This window comes from Podarcis gaigeae (genome assembly GCF_964106915.1).
Source record: "Podarcis gaigeae genome assembly, chromosome: 6".
Taxonomy (NCBI): Eukaryota; Metazoa; Chordata; class Lepidosauria; order Squamata; family Lacertidae; genus Podarcis; species Podarcis gaigeae.
Genome location: NC_139682.1, coordinates 80824359 through 80845240, shown reverse-complemented (window position 1 = coordinate 80845240; position 20882 = coordinate 80824359). Strand labels below are relative to the sequence as shown.

At 44.3% G+C, this 20882-nt stretch overlaps 1 protein-coding gene across 1 annotated transcript; it reads right to left on the bottom strand.

Annotated features, from left to right (window-relative positions):
* Positions 1 to 914: 914 nt before the first annotated feature.
* On the bottom strand, positions 915 to 20601 carry ATP6V1G3 (ATPase H+ transporting V1 subunit G3). The gene is made up of 3 exons (XM_083745388.1): positions 20210 to 20601; positions 2777 to 2877; positions 915 to 1560 (listed from the first exon to the last, which is right to left on the bottom strand). Exons 1-3 carry the CDS (start codon positions 20289 to 20291, stop codon positions 1387 to 1389), a joined length of 357 nt encoding a protein of 118 aa, XP_083601514.1. The 5' UTR covers positions 20292 to 20601; the 3' UTR covers positions 915 to 1386.
* Positions 20602 to 20882: the final 281 nt, after the last annotated feature.

Below are 20882 nucleotides of genomic sequence, written 5' to 3'. Positions count from 1 at the left end.
GTAAAAATCTTACTTTTAGCAGCAGGAGTAGCCAACGTAATATAAATCTGGGACTACAAATCCCATCAGCCCAACTAGCATGGCCAAAAGCAAGGGATGATGGGAGCTGTAGTCCAACATCTGGTGGGCCCCACGTTGGCTACTCATGCATAGACACTGTTTTAGGCAGCTTAGGAAAAGCACAAAATAATGACTAAATATGGAAAGACCAGCTGTTATGCATCGTACTGCAGGAGAACAAAGCCTGCTTTGATCAATAACATGGATAATCCATAACTGCTGCAGAAGACTCCCTTTAAAGGAGCAATGGGGGTGCAAAATCAGAAAACTTATACCCAGATATTCAACATTATATTTATATCAGAACATAAAATTGGATGGCTCGCTGGCATTGCTGGAATGCTTCCTGTTTCAGAACAAAGTTTTAAAGCTGCACCTGGAAAGGCCTAAAGTAGCTTGCTGACCAGCCCAGCCAATTCTCACATTCAGCTGGGAACCAAATTGGAGCGGGATGATCCATCTATCCCTAGTATGAAGCCTACCAATGTTAGGTCTTATGAGATTCCTGTCTTAGAACAATAAAAGGGGAAGGGGCAATTACTCTAACTACCAATAAATCCACAAACACGACTTCCTTGTCCTACATCATTTCTACACAATTTTGACTGGTCTGTAAGGCTACCTAGTGTAGATGATTGTTGCCTCTCCATATGCACCACAGCCACACTTGAAACAAATGTTTTAATTTTAAAACTAATTATATATCTATAATATTGATGGCACACTCGGTTATTTTAAACCCTCCACATATTGTGACAAACAGATTTCCTGCAACAGGCCAAGTCATGCAAAGCAAACACGTTTTAAGTAGTGGAGAACATAAGTACAGAAGTAAAATACACCCACTGAAAAGCTGCTGGTGTCAAACAATTCTTTATTCTGCCATTGCCCATATTTAAGTGACACATTCTTTGCTACCAAAAAAAGGGTATGTGTGGACGGGTGGGGGAGGAGAAGGTGGGGGAGAATCCATCCGACCAAATGTTTGCGTGAAACCTTGCAGGAACTGGTTGGTCACATCACATGTCTTAGAAACATCTACATGCTTTGGGCTTTTGTGTATATTGCATGCACAATGGAAAACAGAAAACAATAAAGGCAGGGAAATTATGCTTTCTGACCAAAGGCAGCTCAAGACAGCTGTGGTGTCAGAGGCAGAAAATCCAAATGGCTCCTGCCCAATTCTCACCAGTGCTTAAAATGTAATGATTGACAGCACACTGCCCTGTAACGGTACCCGCAAATCTGCCACCTGAATTGGAAATATTCACTCTGCCAAATAGTAGGGCTGGCATTGCTCCTTTGGAAACTTTTCCATGGAAGGATTTAAATGGTGTATGCATAATTTGCGTGGAGTTCAGGGTCAATGTGATACACCTCGTTCAAGAGGCGTCCAATCACACTCTCCATGTTCTTATGATAGTTACTAGTGAGGTCCCGGATCTTTGCTGTGGTTTCTTCATCTATTTTTGTCGATAGGTTCCCTTGAGAGCCCATGATCTACAAAGGCAAAACAAGACATATCCCATGAACGACACAGGAACAAATGAACAAGCTTGTGCCACCTTCTCCAAAGCCAGGCCCAAAACAATAGAAACTTCCTCCCTTAGTCTTCTGCACATACACTCAACATGGAGGAAGCAAGGTGCAGATATCTTCTCTCCTTACAAACCAAGCTATGGAAAGAAGCATAACAAATCTCTCCCAGTGCTTCCCCTTTCCGTAACACGTGTTGCACAGTGATGTATGACGTTGCTTCTGCAAAGCCCAGCATGAAAGTGAGAGACCATGGGTGGAATTCAAGGTTGTGCTAGTTGGACATTCCACCAGTGAAACATTTCTGCTTGCCAGAAGAAATGGTCTCCCCTCTCGCATCCCTTCAGGCTCTTCTGGGGCTTCTTCCAACCAGAGAAGATTTGGGGTAGGTGCAGAGGGAGGAGAGGTGGAAGCCCTGCTGCTCTAGTGAGAGTACTAGCGCACTGTGTTAGTTGAGTTCGGTCCTTTATCTCAGCCTACCAAGGTTTCACACATGAAAGGAATTGGAGGAGGGGAGGAATTGCTGGTAGACTACAAATAATGACTGGAATTCCATCCATGGTCTCTCACTTTCATGCAGAAGGAATGTCAGACATCAGGCACCCATGAATTGAAACACCCACAATGGTTTGATGTGCATGGAAGATGTATTTAGAGTTATTACTCTAGTTCAGGGGTCAGCAAACTTTTTCAGCAGGGGGCCGGTCCACTTTCCCTCAGACCTTGTGGGAGGCCAGACTATATTTTGAAAAAATAATAATAATGAACGAATTCCTATGCCACACAAATAACCCAGAGATGCATTTTAAATAAAAGGACACATTCTACTCATGTAAAAACATGCTGAATCCCAGACCGTCTGCGGGCCAGATTTAGAAGGCGATTGGGTCGGATCCGGCCCCCTTGCCTTAGTTTGCCTACCCATGCTCTAGCTTATGTAGTGTGTCTGGAAACAAATGGAAAGTATCTTTAGCTGCAAGCATGTGAGTTGGGCCTTTGAACAGGAAGCACTGTAGGAACTGGACCTATGCATCTAAGCATCTGGGATGCATGTCACCATTCACGCACAGAGGTGAAATACACATGCTCATTGACATTCCACAGAGAGACTATCCTCAGCCAAGTAAGTGTGAGAAGCAACCCTTAATTTATCCAATCTTCCCTTGGTACTCTTACTCACATTGGACTGCTTATGTCTGAAATCCTTTTCCCTTTGTAGCCTGTAGTGGTCAATCTCTGCTGTAGCTTCTTCTTTGGCTTGCTTCAGTCTCTTTCCCTTTCCTGGGAAAACAAAAAGGAGAGGCGATTCAGCTGGTATTACAGTACAGTACAAGTTAATATTATTTCTACATAGCCTTTCTTTCATGCCTGGAAATCTCAAGCCTGCGGCTTAGAAAAGGGCGCAGAGAGCACCATCCTTGTATTCAAACACAGCGAACTCGCTGCCCGCCACCCCCTTAAGCTGACCATTAGCCTCCCCTTGGACTAGACGAAACTGCTGCGGGCTTGCATTCAGTGTTTACAGCCCTACAAATAAACCTGTTAGGTTACCAACCACCCTGTGGAGAATGGATACAATGGCCGGAGTTCAACACAACATTTCTCCTACAAGTTATCTTTGCTCCCAGTGCAGAGATAAGGAATGAGATTCCCCACCCGTGTTAGTTTATCAGGGCTATTCCACAGAGACTCCTGGTATTTCGTATCTGCATGACATGGGAGCAAGTCTCAAGCTCTCCTGTTCCTCTGCCTGGTGTCAGAGAACACGTCGACAACCCGGGGTTGCTAACTTTTGATTTTAAAAACACTGTTCCCCTTGGTGAAACTGGGATGGATATAGGACAGGAGAGGAGTCTGAGCTGCAGTAGAATCTCTGGCAGATTAGGCAAGGTGTCATGGACTGGCTGGACAACAAAGGAGTGGTGGGAGGAACCAGCCAGGGAACCAGGAAGGGAAGAAGGCTCAGAACCCAGGGAGCAGTGGTAGGGCAATGGCGAGCGGTTGCAGGGAGAAGACTGGGAAGAGAGGTATTGGTTGCTGTCAGGGAACTGCCATCGGAGCCAGAGGGAGAGGGAGGGCTCCAGAGGGGTTCCGGAGAGCGTCCCGGGAGGGAGAGAAGCAGCCCATCAGCGTAGCACCAGTGGAGAAGGGGGGCAGATGGGGGAATCGGCGAGGTGGCTCCATGACTGCCCACACCCTCCGCTGCCCACACCCTCCCTGCGCAGAAGGCTTCCGCGCAGGGAGAGTAGGCGGAGACTAGGCGTCAAAGAGCTTCTTTGCTGGAAGAAGTTCAAGAAACGCCCACTGACGGATTCTGCCAGCGATTGAGACAGCCACAGGTGAGTGGCTGCCCGGACAGAAAGAGTCCACCCAGGTAACCCAGCCAGGTGTGGCGCCGATTTACGCACGAGCAACCCCTAGAACCATTACAGATGCTGATGGGGTAACTTGGCTTAGTGAGCGGGGAGAGTCTGTGGCAGATAGAAGTCAAGAATCGGAGGCAGAAGCTGGTGAGTGAGAGGAAGGAGGCCAAGAGGTAGAGATGAGTTGGGCTGGTCAACAGTCATGGGTGTGTCCTCCCTCCTGCTATGGCAGGCTCCCCTCCCCCTGACTCCCAAAACCAGGCAAAGCATGAAACAGAAGGCACAAAAACAGGCTGCACACAGCTAGTAAAAGCTTCAAAACACAGCTCCGTAAAAGCGAATCTTAAGTGAAGCTGGCTGGAGATTTGACAGGTAACTGGCTCTAAAATGGACCATTTTTAGAAGGGGGAACCAAGGAGAGCATTTAGAGAATTTGATCGCTTGCAGATCACATAGTGATTCTGTCCAGTGGCACCAATCCCTTAACTGGCGTTTGCCTGTGGATATAATCTCTAGTTTATGTAAATAATAAGAGTTCCAATAAGGCTGGGTGAAATAGCGATAAAAGAAAGGTACTTCTACAACACTTTCTGTCCATTGTTAGTACTACCATTCTTTATATGATTTAATATAAACACTCTGAGGAAATTTCTGGCTGTGATAAAATGACAGTTTCTGTGCTATTCTGCTAAGTGGTATTTTTTTTCCTTCATGTTTCCCTTCCAGGCCCAACCTTCCTCTTTTGTCACTCAAAAAGTCCAAAATGGCTTCTCGTCAATTAATTTAATGCGTCTCCAGATTGTATTACACCTGATCCTGTGACTCCAGGGATGATGGGATTTGTAGTCCAATAATGTCTGGAGGAGCACTGCTTCTCAGCCCTGTTTGAATTTGTTGAACTGTGTGAATTTTTCATCTTGAGATCAGCTATTGAGGCAGCGCATAGTATCTTAGTTCTTTTATTTATTTAAAGGGAGGATATTATTATTAATTATTATTATTATTGAGTCTGCCTTTTTAACAATGTACATAAACTTCTGAGAGGAAGCACATTTGCCTCCATTGTCACTGAGCCTGTCTTCTTCCTCTGTTCCCCACCTGCTGCCTACAGGAAGGAAAATGGAGTTTACTGGGCATTTTGATGATGTGCTGACTCCATGATCACGACCATTTTATTTACAATCTCACATCAGCAACTCAAATGTTCCCAGGCTCCCTAACCGAAAAGGCACTGGGCACTGTCACAATGCGTTCCTTGGTGCAACCATTGATGACTTCCTATTATGCTTTCAGCCTCAAATCAAACATTTCTTCTCTCTCCCCCCCCCCCCCGCACAATTTCCAACAGCCACAGCCAGAGAACAGATTTTAGTTGTCGCTGATGAGAAAAGACATTATTCTGCAAGATTTGCCATATTGATTTGCAGCCAGGAGCCTTTCAGTCAACACCAACTGGATTCTATTTAATGCTGGCAGATTTCCAAGGCACTACAAAGATACAGTTCAGCCACTCGCTGAGTTGCAACATTTACATTTTATGGGGTTCCCCCCTCCCTTTCCTCAACACTTGCTAAATGCAAAGGTGGGTGGGGACATCAAAGGAGGTTTCTAGCACAAATATGCCGCCGACATGAAAGCGAAGGTAAAGTCGAGAATGGGCGGAACAAATCACGAAATGAAGGAGGGGAAAGTGACGATCTTAGAGGTAATCTTTAGGGAACACTAAAAACAAGGCCGCCATCTCATGCCCACTTACCTGGGAACAAATTCCATTGAACTCAGTAGGACTTACTTCTAAAAAGAATTGCACTGTAAATTTTGCAAAGACCCGGGTTACTACAGGACCGGCCCTACCGTTAGGCAAAACGAGGCAGCTGCTTCAGGCAGCAGATGCTGGTGATGCAGTAGCAGCATTCCCAGGCCACCATTCCTCCTGGCCTCGCCAGACATTTCACTTTGCTGCCACATGGCCTGTCCTGAGCCCCCTAATCTGGTTTGATGCCTCAGGTGTAGTGGAAGATGCTATTCCTCCCCTGTTGTCGATGTAAGGTTCAACTGCTTCTGTGTGCCAAATTGGGGTGGGGGAGACCATCGTGTCCTTCATCTGAGGCAGCAAACTATCATGGGTCAGCCTCAGGTAAGTGCCCACATTTCTGAGTGAATTGCATTTGTTTACTTGGATCTGTAGGTTGAAATCTTAAAAATAAATCCTATGACTTTTTTGGAACCTGAAAGCATAGCGTTCAGGGATTCCTTTCATATTTTCCTGCGGTTTTATAATTTGTTGGAAGCCACCCAGAATAGCTGGGCCAACCCAGTCAGATGCACGGCTATATCTATCTATCTATCATCTATCTATCTATCTATCTATCTATCTATCTATCTATCTATCTATCATCTATCTATCTATATATCATCTATCTATCTATCTATCTATCTATCTATCTATCTATCTATCTATCTATCTATCTAATCTATCTATCATCTATCTATCTATCTATCATCTATCTATCTATCTATCTATCTATCTATCTATCTATCTATCTCTATCATCTATCTATCATCATCTATCTATCATGTAGTGAATGGACCTCTGGCTCCCTGCTGAGAGTTAACCTTTCTCATGGCCTCTTCAGCAAAGGAGGGAAGTCTGTGTTATGGAAAAATATGTCCATTTCAGTTTCTCATTTTTTCAGTCTGAAATTCAGTTCTCCACATTTCTACACTAGTTGCAATTTTTTGTTTATTTAAAAAAGTCTCCATGATTTATTTATTTTTGTGTAAAGCAATTTTCACCAGTATAATGTGTTGATATATGCTACTCTTTGCTAATACACACAATTATACGCACACTTTACCCCAGTATATGCAATTTTGTACACAGTACTTGACTGGAGACCTGCACGGCAAACTTCAGAGCAGTGTGAATTTCAAAGGATAGCTGTGTTTCGGTTTGCATATTATTTCTGATATTGCCAATCTGGTAAGTTCACCTTCGAATGAGGACTGAATCGAATTTCTTCCCACATCCCTAGTGGAGAGTTGGGTGCTTCATCTCAGTGGGTAAGATCCCTTTAATAAAAACTATACTGAAAGCAGGGAGGGGAGAACCCATCCATTTGCGAAAGGCAGAGACATGCCCAGGACATGACATAATAGCCAGGAGGGGAAACTGGATTGTTTACTAATATGAAGTTTGCTTCTGTGGGCTAAAAGTGATTGACAATTCATGGCAGCCTCTTGCATTCCTCTTAACATTAAGAGTAGCATAGATTGGGATTGGCAAGAGACAAAACATGTTCTACAAATCAGCCTTTCGGCGACTTGCTGAGTTTATGACTCCCAATAATTTAGTAATATGAAGTAAAATTGTTTGGTTTTTGTGGATTGGTTTTTCCCCTTCAGTTTTTAGAATTCTGTGTTCAAAACCCTTGCAGAATTGTACACATGCATGCAGGCTATTCCAGTGTTTGGCTTATGACACAAATAGCCAATGGGCCGATCTTTCAGGGTTGTTGGACTCCAACTCCCATCAGCCCCAGCCAACACAGCCAATAGTCAGTGACGATAACTGTAGTCCAACAACAACAACAACAACTAGAAGGCACCACATTGGCTATTCCTGGCTTATAGGATGCAGTAGATGATTGGTTCCACCCTCACAGCCACCATTTTGTATCTCGTTGGTGGATCTTGGAGTTTAAGCAAAAACACAAAGTTGATCCCATAAGCCAGTCCACTCATGGTACAGTCCTGCAGTTCATAAAAGGGGTGCAACACGACAGCAGCTAAGAGCTGTAGCAAGGTGGTTCCCACTTGCGTGGAGAGGCAAGCAAGCAAGTTCAAACCGCACAGCTCGCTTCACACAGGATGTGATGTTAAGGTGCAGTGCTGCACACATATCAGCTTAGAGGAGCAAGTCGCAGGTGGATGTTGAGAGCTGTTGTTGTGGCTTGAAGACTGTGAGCTATGAAGTCACCAGTTTGAATCTCACCTCAGCCCAAAGGATGTAAAGAAAGCCACTATTTTCTCAGTCACAGCTCACAGGGCTACTCTAAGGATTGCTCAGATAGTGTATCTTTTCTTTGAAAATGTGACATGTGTCATTGAAAGTCTACTCAATATTGATCCAGAGTAGACTTCAAATGTATAGTTAGCAGAATAAAAACTTAAACATGTTGCTGGATTCCCCCCAAAATAGACCAGAGGCAATTAATATTTCTTCCAGCAGAGCTTTACTGCTGCTGAAGGCAAATGCGCATAATGGTCACAAATCCAATACATTCAGGATTGGCACTGTCCACAAGAAATCCAGTTTCAAGCTGACTTGACTTAAACTTACAATAACTTATAATAAGTCTAAAACTTATTTTAGACTTGCAACATGTAAATCTTGTCATGTTGTAAGCCGCCTTGAGCATTGTTTTTAACTGTGGAAAGGTGGCATACAAATAAAAAATGAAATGAAACTTAACACTATATACAGAACGCCACACCAGAAGGAAAAGAGATAGGAAGAGAAAGTGAAATCCAGGCTCCTTCTGGCCTTACTTTTATAGTAAGCATGATCTTGACAGAAAGAGATAACAGAACCAGTTTAAACCAGCTGTACTCAGCTTCTCTGAAGGAATAACCCAAACATCACAAACCTTCTGCTTGTTTCCTTCACACAGAGAAGCTTCTAGAAGCTTCCAGAACTCTCTTCAATCAATTAGAACAGGAAAGATCTCTACACATCAGATCAATACTTTCTGCACTAAGAAATGCAAACTGACAACATGAATTAAGTAGTGTATAATTAAAATGAGGCCCATGTGCCCCCACTCACATTCATCCCTTGTTTCTTACAACTTTTATTTGCCTCCTGCTGTCAGAATTTAGGCTGTAAGCTCCTTAGGGTTTAGGGTGGCCAGTTGCATATCACTTGCAACAGGGATGCCAACTTAAATAAAATATGGGGGGGGGGAGGCAGGCAAGCCCCATCCCTAATGATCACATGATGTGATGCACATACACCATTTGAATGGCAGTGCCCATAAACTTAGAGGGGATGGTCCCCTCAAATATTTTAGAGGATGGGTGGGCAAAGGCACCTTGGCTCCTAGGAGTTGGCTCCTATGACTTGCCTATTGCATTTCATTCCTCTGGAAAGTAGGAGACGTGGCCATCCTGTCAGGGGGAAGGAGGGTCTTCATTTTCTTGGGACTATTTTTGTTTCTTCCTTTGCATTTGATGGGCATTTTGTTGTTTTTGCAGTTGTGCAGTCAATGTACACATGTTCACATGTACATTGCATATGTACACATGCAGAACTGCAACAACAACAAAATGCCCGTCAAATGCAAAGGAAGAAACAAAAATAGCGCCACAGAAAGAGCAAAAAGAAGAAATAGAAAGCAAAACTTACTGGGGTGGTGGTGGGGGAGATCGGGTCTACAGTAATGACTCACCCTGAAAGTGCTTTGTGACTTTTTATCATCTCACTAGAACTAAAATTTTCCATGTTATGGAAACCGAAAAGATAACAGAAGTCGGTACAGCTATCAAAAAGTCTCTCTCACACAAAAGGAGGATGAGGAGAGCATGAGGGAAAGAATCAAACTCAAGGCACCTATTCTTAAAATCACAAAGCTCCTTTAAGTTCAAGCTTGGATGGAAAGACCAATGGAGCTGGTCTCTCACAGCGGAGGCAGCCATGTGGACCTTGCTTCCTGTCTCCCCTTGTGCTGCCTATGAGCTCTATATATGCTCTTGGGAACACTGCAAACAGCTAATTATAAATAAATTCCTATTCCACCGTCTCATAAAATACCAGGGCAGCATACAACAATAAAATATGAAAAGCAAACCATTAAAAAATAGAACAAAATAACTATCAAAATGACTGGCTATTCATGAAGATTTTAAACAGTGACATAGACCTGTGGGCATAAAAATGTCATCAAGAAATGCCTGAAAGTGATTGAGGCTTTTATTACAGGGGTCAACTGTCTGCACTGCTCCGGACAATATCAGTGATCAGGCTTGGATGAAAAGGCTTGCTTGCTTGGGCAAGGCCAGATTAAGTCTTGTGGTATCGTAAAGACTAAATAATAATAATGGTACTTTGCAGACTACAAGGAATACTATGGGCCTCTGGTGTTTCAGAGCTCTCAGCAAAACACAAGTGGTTTACAAAGATCAGTAACCAATAATAAAACCTCAGAGCTTTAAAATCACCCAACTATTTTCCTCATCCTTGTCACCATCATCGCTTTGCACAGAAGTCCAGCACAAACCTTAACATGCAACGCCTGTTCACATTATACTTCATCAAAGACTCTACAGTGGTACCTTGGGTTAAGAATTTGTTTTGGAGGTCTGTTCTTAACCTGAAACAGTTCTTAACCTGAAGCACCACTTTAGCTAATGGGGCCTTCTGCTGCCGCCGCTCGATTTCTGTACTCATCCTGAAGCAAAGTTCTTAACCCAAGGTAATATTTCTGGGTTAGCAGGGTCTGTAACCTGAAGCATATGTAACCTGAAGCGTATGTAACCCGAGGTACCACTGTACTTCGTTCACACAGAACACTACAAATCACTTCCTGCTCCCAAACCTCCAAACTCTCTCCCCCTGTATTAATTACTTTGTTTGTGGGGCGGGGTAGAATGTGGGGAGAGATACCTCAAATAAACAAGGTTATACTATACTAATTACAAATGAACATTGTTTCCTCTGGCCTGACTGACCACTGTCACTGGGCCTGGGCAAACTGCAGAGATTCCATGGACTAGGAAATAAGAAATTGCATTAAAGGGAAGGGAGAAAAGAACTGCTCGTTGGGATGAAGGGGTTCCTATCTCCATGTGCTGATACAATTCACTCTTCAAGCATAGCTCTGACTTTGTTAACCAGAAGGTTGGTGGTTCGAGTATGTTTCCGAGCACAATTCAAAGTGTGGGTGCTGAAATTTAAAGCCCTAAGCGGCCTCGGTCCAGTATATCTGAAGGAATGTCTCCACCCCCATCGTTCTACCCAGACACTGAGGTCCAGCACCGAGGGCCTTCTGGCTGTTCCCTCACTGTGAGAAGCCAAGTTACAGGGAACCAGGCAGAGCGTCTTCTCGGTGGTGGCACCCACCCTGTGGAATGCCCTCCCACCAGATGTCAAAGAGAACAACAACTACCAGACTTTTAGAAGACATCTGAAGGCAGCCCTGTTTAGGGAAGCTTTTAATGTTTGATGCATTACAGTGGTACCTTGGGATGCAAATGGGATCCGTTCTGGAGCCCCGTTCGCATCCTGAATGGAACGTACGACGCGATGGCGCATCTGTGCATGCGCGGGTTGCATTTTGCTGCTTCTGCGCATGTGCGTGATATCATTTTGAGAGTCTGCGCATGTGGGAGGAGCGAAACCTGGAAGTAACGTGCTCCGTTACTTCCGGGTTGCAGGGGAGTGCAACCCGAAAGCACTCAACCTGAGGTACATTCAACCCGAGGTATGACTGTACTGTATTTTAATATTTTTTAGGAAGCCGCCCAGAGTGGCCGGGGAAGCCCAGCCAGATGGGTGGGGTATAAATAATAAATTGTTATTATTAAATTATTATTCGAACCCAGCCAGGGACAGTTGTGGGCAGGATTCCTGCATTGTAGGGGGTTGGATTACATGACCCTCAGGGACCCTTCCAACTCTACAATTCTATGATAGTAAAGGTAAAGGGACCCCTGACCATTAGGTCCAGTTGTGACCAACTCTGGGGTTGCGGTGCTCATCTCGCTTTATTGGCCGAGGGAGCCGGCGTACAGCTTCCGGGTTATGTGGACAGCATGACTAAGCCACTTCTGGCGAACCAGAGCAGCGCACAGAAACGCTGTTTACCTTCCCGCCGGAGTGGTACCTATTTATCTACTTGCACTTTGACATGCTTTCGAACTGCTAGGTTGGCAAGAGCAGGGACCGAGCAACGGGAGCTCACCCCGTCGCAGGGATTCAAACTTCTGATCGGCAAGTCCTAGGCTCTGTGGTTTAACCCACAGCACCACCCGGGTCCCTAACTTTCTTAATAGGAGGCTCCTTAACTTACAGCTGCTTTTTTAAAAGGAAAGCTCAGAGTCTTGTCCCCTTTGGAGGCAGGGCCCTGGTGTAACTGCTCCAGGTGCACCATTGATAATCTGGACTTGGCTCAGGTGCTCCTTAAGATATCCCGTTCCCAAGCTTTTTTTGGCAGAGATCAGTTCCTGATCAAATGGAGAATGTATACGCGCACACGGTTTATATAAACAGCAGATTTAGGATCAATGCTAGGAGGCTGGCACAATTGCCTCCCGCCCATGTCAACTCTATGTACAACTGATGTTTAAAAACCATCTAATATGACATGGGAACGCAAAGGAGGTGCAAGAAGAGCAGCACAGACCCAAATCCCCTAATGAGAGCACACTCTTATGCGTTTTGGTTCGCCGATCAGCTCGCTGTGGATGCTGTGATCTTGGTGAACTTGTAAATGGGAAAGCACAATCTCTCGGCAGCATATATTGATTACAAGACAGCCTTTGATTCTCGGCAGCCTTCTTGGCTGCTTCAAATACTTAGAGGGTACAAAGTGAATCCTGCTAGTAGAATAGTCCTGCAATTGATGAAACAGAACATAAATATTGCCACAGGATTGCTACCAGATTACTGGGGGTGAAACTGTTGCCGCTGCAGTTTCAAGGTAATACGTGACCAGAGTCTGGGGGTTGACAAAGGAATCTTCACGGTGCCCAGAATTTTTGGAAGGAAGGAATGTGCTTTAAATATGCTGTACAGTGGTAGCTCAGGTTACATACGCTTCAGGTTACACACTCCGCTAACCCAGAAATAGTGCTTCAAGTTAAGAACTTTGCTTCAGGATGAGAACATAAATCGTGTTTTGGCGGCGCAGCAGCAGCAGGAGGCCCCACTAGCTAAAGTGGTGCTTCAGGTTAAGAACAGACCTCCGGAACGAATTAAGTACTTAACCCGAGGTACCACTGTAAATGTGTTTTCAGCCCAGCAGTAGGCAGAGCCAGCTAATTCTGGTTTTGTCCCCATATTACCGTATTTTTCGCTCTATACCAGACCACAAGACGCACTTAGTTTTTGGAGGAGAAAAACAAGAAAAAAAATATTCTGAATCTCAGAATCCAGAACAGCAAGAGGGATCGCTGTGCAGTGAAAGCAGCAATCCCTCTTGCTGTTCTGGCTTCTGGGATAGCTGCGCAGCCTGCATTCACTCCATAAGACGCACACACATTTCCCCTTACTTTTTAGCAGGGAAAAAGTGAGTCTTATAGAGCAAAAAATATGGTACTTTCGGTTGAGTTCTACTAAGGCAACACAGACACTAAGGAGGAGGGAGCTGACAGCCAGGCCAATTTCTCTGGACCAGATGTAAATAAAAAGAGAGGCAGGTGGTGCTGGCTGAGTTGAGACTGAAGTTAGCAGGATACTGCCCCATCTGCCAAAACAGATCACCTTCCTTTTTATGTGTGCATGTATGCATGTGGATATATGTGCATTAAAAAGTTATTTTGTATCATTATTCCACAATTGCTCCTATGCACCTATCTCAATATTATTACCAGTACTTGTTGCCCAATGTATCATTGAAGATTTCACTTGTTCATTTTTTGTTTCCCTTTCTTATAGCATCTTATATATATTTTCGACAACACATTAACATTGCCTTCTAGCAGGTTTATTTCTTATTGGGAGGTTTGACTCCCAAAGCCCAATTTTTAAATCTATTTTAAAGACTTCATCCACTTAGCCAGGGGTAAGCAAACTTTTTCAGCAGGGGGCCACTGTCCCTCAGACCTTGTGGGGGCCCGGACTATATTTTTTTTTGGGGGGGGGGAATGAACGAATTCCTATGCCCCACAAATAATCCAGAGATGCATTTTAAATAAAAGGACACATTCTACTCATGTAAAAACATACTGATAATCCTGATAATGACTGTCCGTGGGCCGGATTTAGAAGGCTATTGGGCCGGATCCGGCCCCTGGGCCTCAGTTTGCCTACCCATGCTCTTAGCTTTCCAAAGATGAAAATATGCATACCCTTTAACATTTAGCTGATGAAAATAGTGACATCCTATTCTATTTAATTTATTATTATTATTATTATTATTATTATTATTACTATACTATACTATACTATACTATACTATACTATACTATACTATTATATTATATTATATTATATTATATTATATTATATTTATTACATTACATTACATTACATTACATTACATTACATTACATTACATTACATTACATTACATTATGATACTATTTATACCCCGCCCATCTGACTGGATTGCCCCAGCCACTCTAGGCAGCTTCCAAAATAAAAATAATCCTCAAACATTAAACATTATAAAACTTCCCTATACAGGGTTGCCTTCAGATGTCTTCTAAAGGTTGTATAGTTAGTTACTTACCTCCTTGGCTCGGCAGTCGCATATCTCCATACCCTCCAACATTACTCCAATGAAAACAGGGACATCCTAAGGAAAAGCGGGGCATTCTGGGATCAAACCAGAAACCAAGATGGCTTCTGTAAATCCAGGACTGTTCCTGCAAAACAGGGACACTTGGAGGGTCTGAAATATGTAAGAGCTGGAGCACAGCTTCTCCTCCTTCCAGCCGCACTCAATCATCCTGCCTCTGATATTGGAATTCTCCCCTGTATGCAGAGGAAAGCCATCCTGTTAACCGAGCCCAGCTCACTGAAATCACCTCACACACAATGCTGTTTCCTGTCTACAAGCATCTTACGAGAAATGGCGGCCTTTCATTTCTGTATCTGTTCCACTGGTGTAACTCTGGGGGTTTCTGGGCGAATATCAGGAGGGTGGAAGCACTGTAAGAAGGATCCGACTCAGACCCTAACAAAGCCACATTTGATGAATGCTTAGTTGTTAGACTCGAGGCAATTGCTCACCCCACCCTGTTTTTCCCTGGCTTGCCACGCCACGTTGGATTGCATGAGGTTGCAGCGCACATGTGATGCTGTATCGGAAGTGACACGTAGCAATGTAAGTCCTCTGGGCATGGCACAGCGATGAAGATGACGCTTGGAAAAACTAGTCTTGTCCGTGGTTCTGCGACTTGAGACGACTCTGGATGGAACTGACTGATCCAGCGGTAAATTATCCGCTCGGTGGGCAGTGCAGTCCCATGTCAGTACCTGCCTCTCCGTGAGTAGACTTAAGCTGCGGGGAACACCAAACGAAAGGAAAAGCTTTGGAGGCCTTGAGTCGATTTATGGGCATTTGTCTTGCTGACTCTGCTTATTGCAGGATTCAAAGAGAGATCAAGTGTGATTATACACAGCCTCGCCAGTGCAGAAACAATCTGGCGAGGAACCACATGGATTTATTGAATATCGCTTCAACTTCTGGGATGCGCATACTTCTGCCTACCCCATGTTATTTAATTGCAGTTGCCAGACTCTATATGTTAGGGTGATCTCTCGGATTATGTACAGATGGGCACAAACTATTTTAAAGAGTTATTCTGCCCTCCCCCCTTCTGCAAAGAGCCTGAAGTGCATGTTTTCCCAGGGTTAACATTCATTGAATATGACCGAGCTTCTATGTGCTCAGCAACTGTGCCGAAGCCTCCAGCAGCCGCTGGCCTGGAAGTTGGGCTGACTCACTGCAAATGCTTCATGATGCCTGAAATCAAATATTTTGATTCAGGCTCATGCTATCAATATGAGGGCGGTGTGTTCCTATTGGACATAGACGTTTTGCTACGTGGTAATGCGCCATAACACAAGCTGGCTGCTGTGGAGCCATGGCAAGCTGTAGAATCAGAGAGAATATGCTATCCTTTCCCTTGAGATGTAAAAGCTTATGGTTTCAGAGAAGGAAGTAAGATAACCAGAGTCACACCAAGGAATGGGAACAGAAGGTGGTGGATGTGAACATTATCACGACATAAAGCTGTTCATCATTCATACAATCAGTGGAAACACGCCTCAGACTTAATATAGGAGACAAATTTTCAGAGTGCAGTTCAATAGAAGAGGCACCATTATGGGCAGTGGCATAGCATACGTTGGCAGCACCCGGGGCAAGGCAAGAATTGCATCCCCTAACCTCCTTGGGGGCATTCGTTGTGCCCCTGTGGTGGTTGCTCCTCACGGAGGTCACCTGCTGGTTGCCGCATTTGCCCACTCAGCTTGGTGAGCTCCCAGTGAGAGCAGCAGCTGGCACTCCTTAGTTGGCCTGGTGGCATCCCAGCAGTGCCGGAGCCACAGCAGGCCTAGGATGAGTCCTGGCTTTGCTTGATGGGCATCCTTTCTCTGTGAGGAGAAGAAGGCACTGCCACAGCCCCAAAGGCCTGGCCCAGGAGCAACTCACATCTTTGGAAGGTTGCCGTCACGTGGCCTCAGTGAGGGAATCCATCATGGGGGCACTGGGTTGCGCCCCCTCAGCATTCTGCCACGGGGCCACGGCACCCCTTCCCCCACGCTACACCACTGATTATGGGGAATGCAAAGATTCATGGTTTGCCGAAAGAGACAAGTGCTTTATGTGCTATAACATCACATCTAATCTAGGCCTTAAGTCTTTGACCATTTTGATGGGGCCTCGAAATGTGACCTCGTAAAACACCTCAAAAATATTAAGAGAAATAAGTCATTTCGACATTGTCTAATAAACTACTGAAGCAGCGCTGGGCACTCTCAGCTGTAGTCTCATGACATTGCTTCCGTTTTTAACCCTGCAAAATCAAAAAAGGTGTGCTTGATGCACGGTGTGTATATTACGAAGTTCTGGATGTCATGCTAGCACGGCAGCCTCTAAGTTTTCTCACACGGCCATTGGTCCAGTCACACCAGCGACCTGCTGTTTCTTATTTTACTGAATTTGGACACTGTGAGTAAATTGGCAGCGGCACTGCAGCGTTGTGGATGGATTCAACCACTGTCTCTCTCTTGCTTGGGCTGTGTTACACCTGATTGAGTCTCATGACAGGACCTAGATCTAAACCTGCTGTTTTACACAAGGCAAAGCGAAAATTAATGAAAGGTTTGGATCACATTAACCTTTTCTTTTACGCACTAAGCGGCACAAACAAGGGCCTGTTGTTTGGTCACTCAAGGACACAGCTGACATCAAGGGTCGGGATACAGCAGACGTTTGATTCATACCAGATGTGTACATCTCATCACACAAGAGGTGGTGGCAGAGATATGAATTTAGGTTCAGTGCCTTCTGAGCTTTAATATGGCAATAGGTGAAAGTGAGTAGGCTGAATGCCAGATGATGATTGCTCTATATATTACAATCATGCAAAAAATAATAATCATGTAATCAATACATTTCTAACAACAGAATAGTTTTCTTCCAGGGTTCCTCCCCCTTTTCCTTATCTAGGTGCACACAGAGGGTAGAATATTTTGCCCCACAGGAATAAGTTCACACGCGTACTCCCATTACTAGTGTCAGGGTAAAAGGTAAAGGTAAAGGGACCCCTGACTGTTAGGTCCAGTCACGGACGAATCTGGCATTGCGGCGCTCATCTTGCTTTACTGTGGCTGAGGGAGCTGACATTTGTCCGCAGAGCATTTTTCCAGGTCATGTGGCCAGCATGACTAAGCCGCTTCTGGCGAACCAGAGCAGCACACGGAAATGCTGTTTACCTTCCCGCCGCAGTGGTACCTATTTATCTACTTGCACTGGTATGCTTTTGAAATGCTAGGTTGGCAGGAGCAGGGACTGAGCAACGGGACCTCACCCCATTGTGGGGATTTGAACCACCGACCTTCTGATCAGCAGGGCCTAGGCTCTGTGGTTTAACCCACAGCGCCACCCGCATCCCCTAGTGTCAGGGTAGAAACCCAATGGGTAGGGTACGAATAATAAGTTGTTATTCTTACTATGACTTGGCCACCCTGGCCTGTTAGTATTACATGTTTAGCATGGTGTTCATATCCCAACTTTCCTCCAATCTTCTAGCGCTTAGCTGAACAGCAAGATCATAAGCCTTTAAAAGAGGCTTCAGAAATACCTTTTCTTGCCTCCTTCCCCAGAAAGAGAAAAGCAGCAATCGGTGAAGCATGTAAAAACTCAACACACAACAATCTCTTTGCAAGAAAACGAAGGTCATGTTTTCCAGTTTAACATGTCAGGCCCTTCTCTGTTCAGAAAGGGCAAGCTCAATGTTTTGCTTGACAACTGAATCCAGCACCGACAAGGGCGGACTGCAACTGGCTGGAACAGATTGCCTCGGAACTGGTGCTTTCTGAAGGAAGGGCTAATGGAGGTGGGTGCCACCGGTCTGCAGGTTACTAATTAAAAGCCCAGTACACAAAGAGGAAGCAATTCTGGATTGCACACCCTCCGCAGGCCACAATGCAACATAAAACCTCTGGGGCTGTATAAGCAGTTCGCAAACCATCTCGCCCGTTCGGGTGAGTGGTCTGCAGCTAATCTGGTTAATCCAACTGAGTCAACTGTACCAACTGCAGTGGAGATGGCCAACCTGTGTGACACTGTTCTGAACTGCAGGTCCAAAGGAGGTCTTGTGGGAGTGGCTGGGTGCAGAGATACCAAAGGAGGAGGTCAAAACACCAGAGTGATCAGTTCTAGTGCCTTATGAAGGAAAGGTGTAGACTTACAGCAAATCAGCCTGCCAGGTCTATCAGGATTTACTGACGTAGGATGGATGCAGCAGAAGAAGATGGCTTATCTGCACCCAAGCAAACATTCATGCATTCGGTATACACAAAGCAGCATACGCCACTTTGGTCTGGATTTCCCATCTCTCCGCCTGACCAGGTGAGGGCATAGGTGGCAAATACCCAAATCTTACAGATAGTTCCCCTTTATGGACTCAGAGCTCAGCACCCCAAGCTCCCATATAAGGATGGTATCAAAGACAGCCAATTATCAAAGCAAGTGAATATAAATATACACGAGCTCGTTGCTATAACAGCTATCAATTAATTGTGGGGTTTTCTTGACTACCAAGATGGCGTCCGCAGTGCTTCCAGAAGAGTTTGCCTTGAAATCAATGCAGACACCCAGCCCTGTGTTGTTGGACTACAGCTCCCATCATCGCTGACCATGCTGGTTGAGGAAGATGGGACTTGGGAATCCAACCAAGGCCGCAGGTGGGTTACAGTCAACTACAGTAGTACTTAATGGAAGTGAATGAAGGGAGCAGGAGCATAGCTCTGAATGGGTTAAAAAACCCACACCACACATAAAAAACACTGCAAACAAAACTCTCATTTCATGGACCTGAAGCCAATTTCATTGGTTGAAAGCCCAGCTTCAGATACATCCCAAGATAGTAAGGAGAAAGAGTTTAAGAGAGAAATGGAAGCAGAATTTAAAATGTTGAGTAAAGATGAACTAGCGCCAGAATTCCTATGCTTATTCTACAGATGTTGCTGCAAAACAAAAAGGCATAGGATTTTGTATTTATGACTTCATACTCCTCATAAGTGAAGGAAAATGTACTAGCCACTGTAATAGCTAGTCTGGAGAAAGAAGCAAGATGTCAAGATTTTAACCACATTTGGGTGGGAATGTAAAGTAGCAAAGCAACTCTGTATTAATGTGATCAATGCAACTGAGGGCAATTGGAAAAGCCCACAGTTTTGTTCTTGGGTGGATTGGAATAACAACAACAACAACATTTATATGCCACCCATGTGACTGGGTTACCGCAGTCATTCTAGGCGGCTTCCAACAAATTAAAACACAATATGGGTTAATTTTCGGTTAATATTGATCCAATATAAAAATAAACATGGGAAATATGTTAGTTACAGTGGAAATATTAGTGGCCATTAGTTGGAACAAAAATAACTCATCATTTGAGGCCTAAAATATATTTTTATGTGTGTGTGTGTGCGTGTGCGTGTGTGCGCGCATATATATATATATATATAGGACTAATATACATACGACAAACTATTATAAGAAATGACAGGAAGAATAAGTGGGCAAAAATAAAAATCTGTGGATTGTTGGTATGAGTTTATTTGCTACTGGAATGAGAAAACAAATGACCAGAATGATATAAAATACATGTTGGAAGTAATCTGCAGGAATAATATGGCGAGGAGATAACTTCACTTATAACAATACTACAAATTTAGTTACTCACTCGGTATAATTTATGTTAAACAGATAGACATTAAATAAAAATTCCTGTGCTTTTTCCATTGACATTGATCAAAGAAATGCAGTCAGCCCAGGGGCTACACAACTTACTTTTTTTGGCTTCCTCAAGCTTGTCCTTGGCACGTTTTTCAGCCTGCAAAAGCTGTTGGATTCCCTGAGACTGGCTCGTCATTCTGGCTCCTTGATTTCAGAGGTGCTGTGTGGTGACTGGGAAAGAGGAAGGGGACTTTATGCTGTATCTTGTTGTGTCAACATTAAGAGGATTCACTTTGCCCTGCCCAAACCTGCTGAAGCGAGATTCATGCTCTGGGAGGTGGCTGTAAGGGAGGCGCACAGACCAGTTCTCTTTTCCTCTGGTTTATACAGGATCACTGAAATGTTTTGAAAATCTGATGCCTGTGTTTGTCCATAATATTTGTGGACCTTTTTTTTTTAAGAGCAAAAGTAATTAGAGTACCAGCAGATCCCAGGACACTTTCAGACCATTGCTATTTTCGAGTGGGAAATTAACACACCAGCAAATTCTGGTAATACAAGTATATCCGGTTCCTTGATTGTGCAATGAACCCGCTTCCCCAAGAGATCAGACTCTTTTTTTTTTGCAATAAGGTGAAACCACTGGAAAGTACAGGATGACATTAACATGACACAATATCACATAAGCTCTGCACAAGTGTATCAGGATAAATGCTCAGGAAAAACTGATTGTCTAGAAGCACCCTTAGATTTTAAACAAATTCAACCCCCATCAGCGTTATCCTAT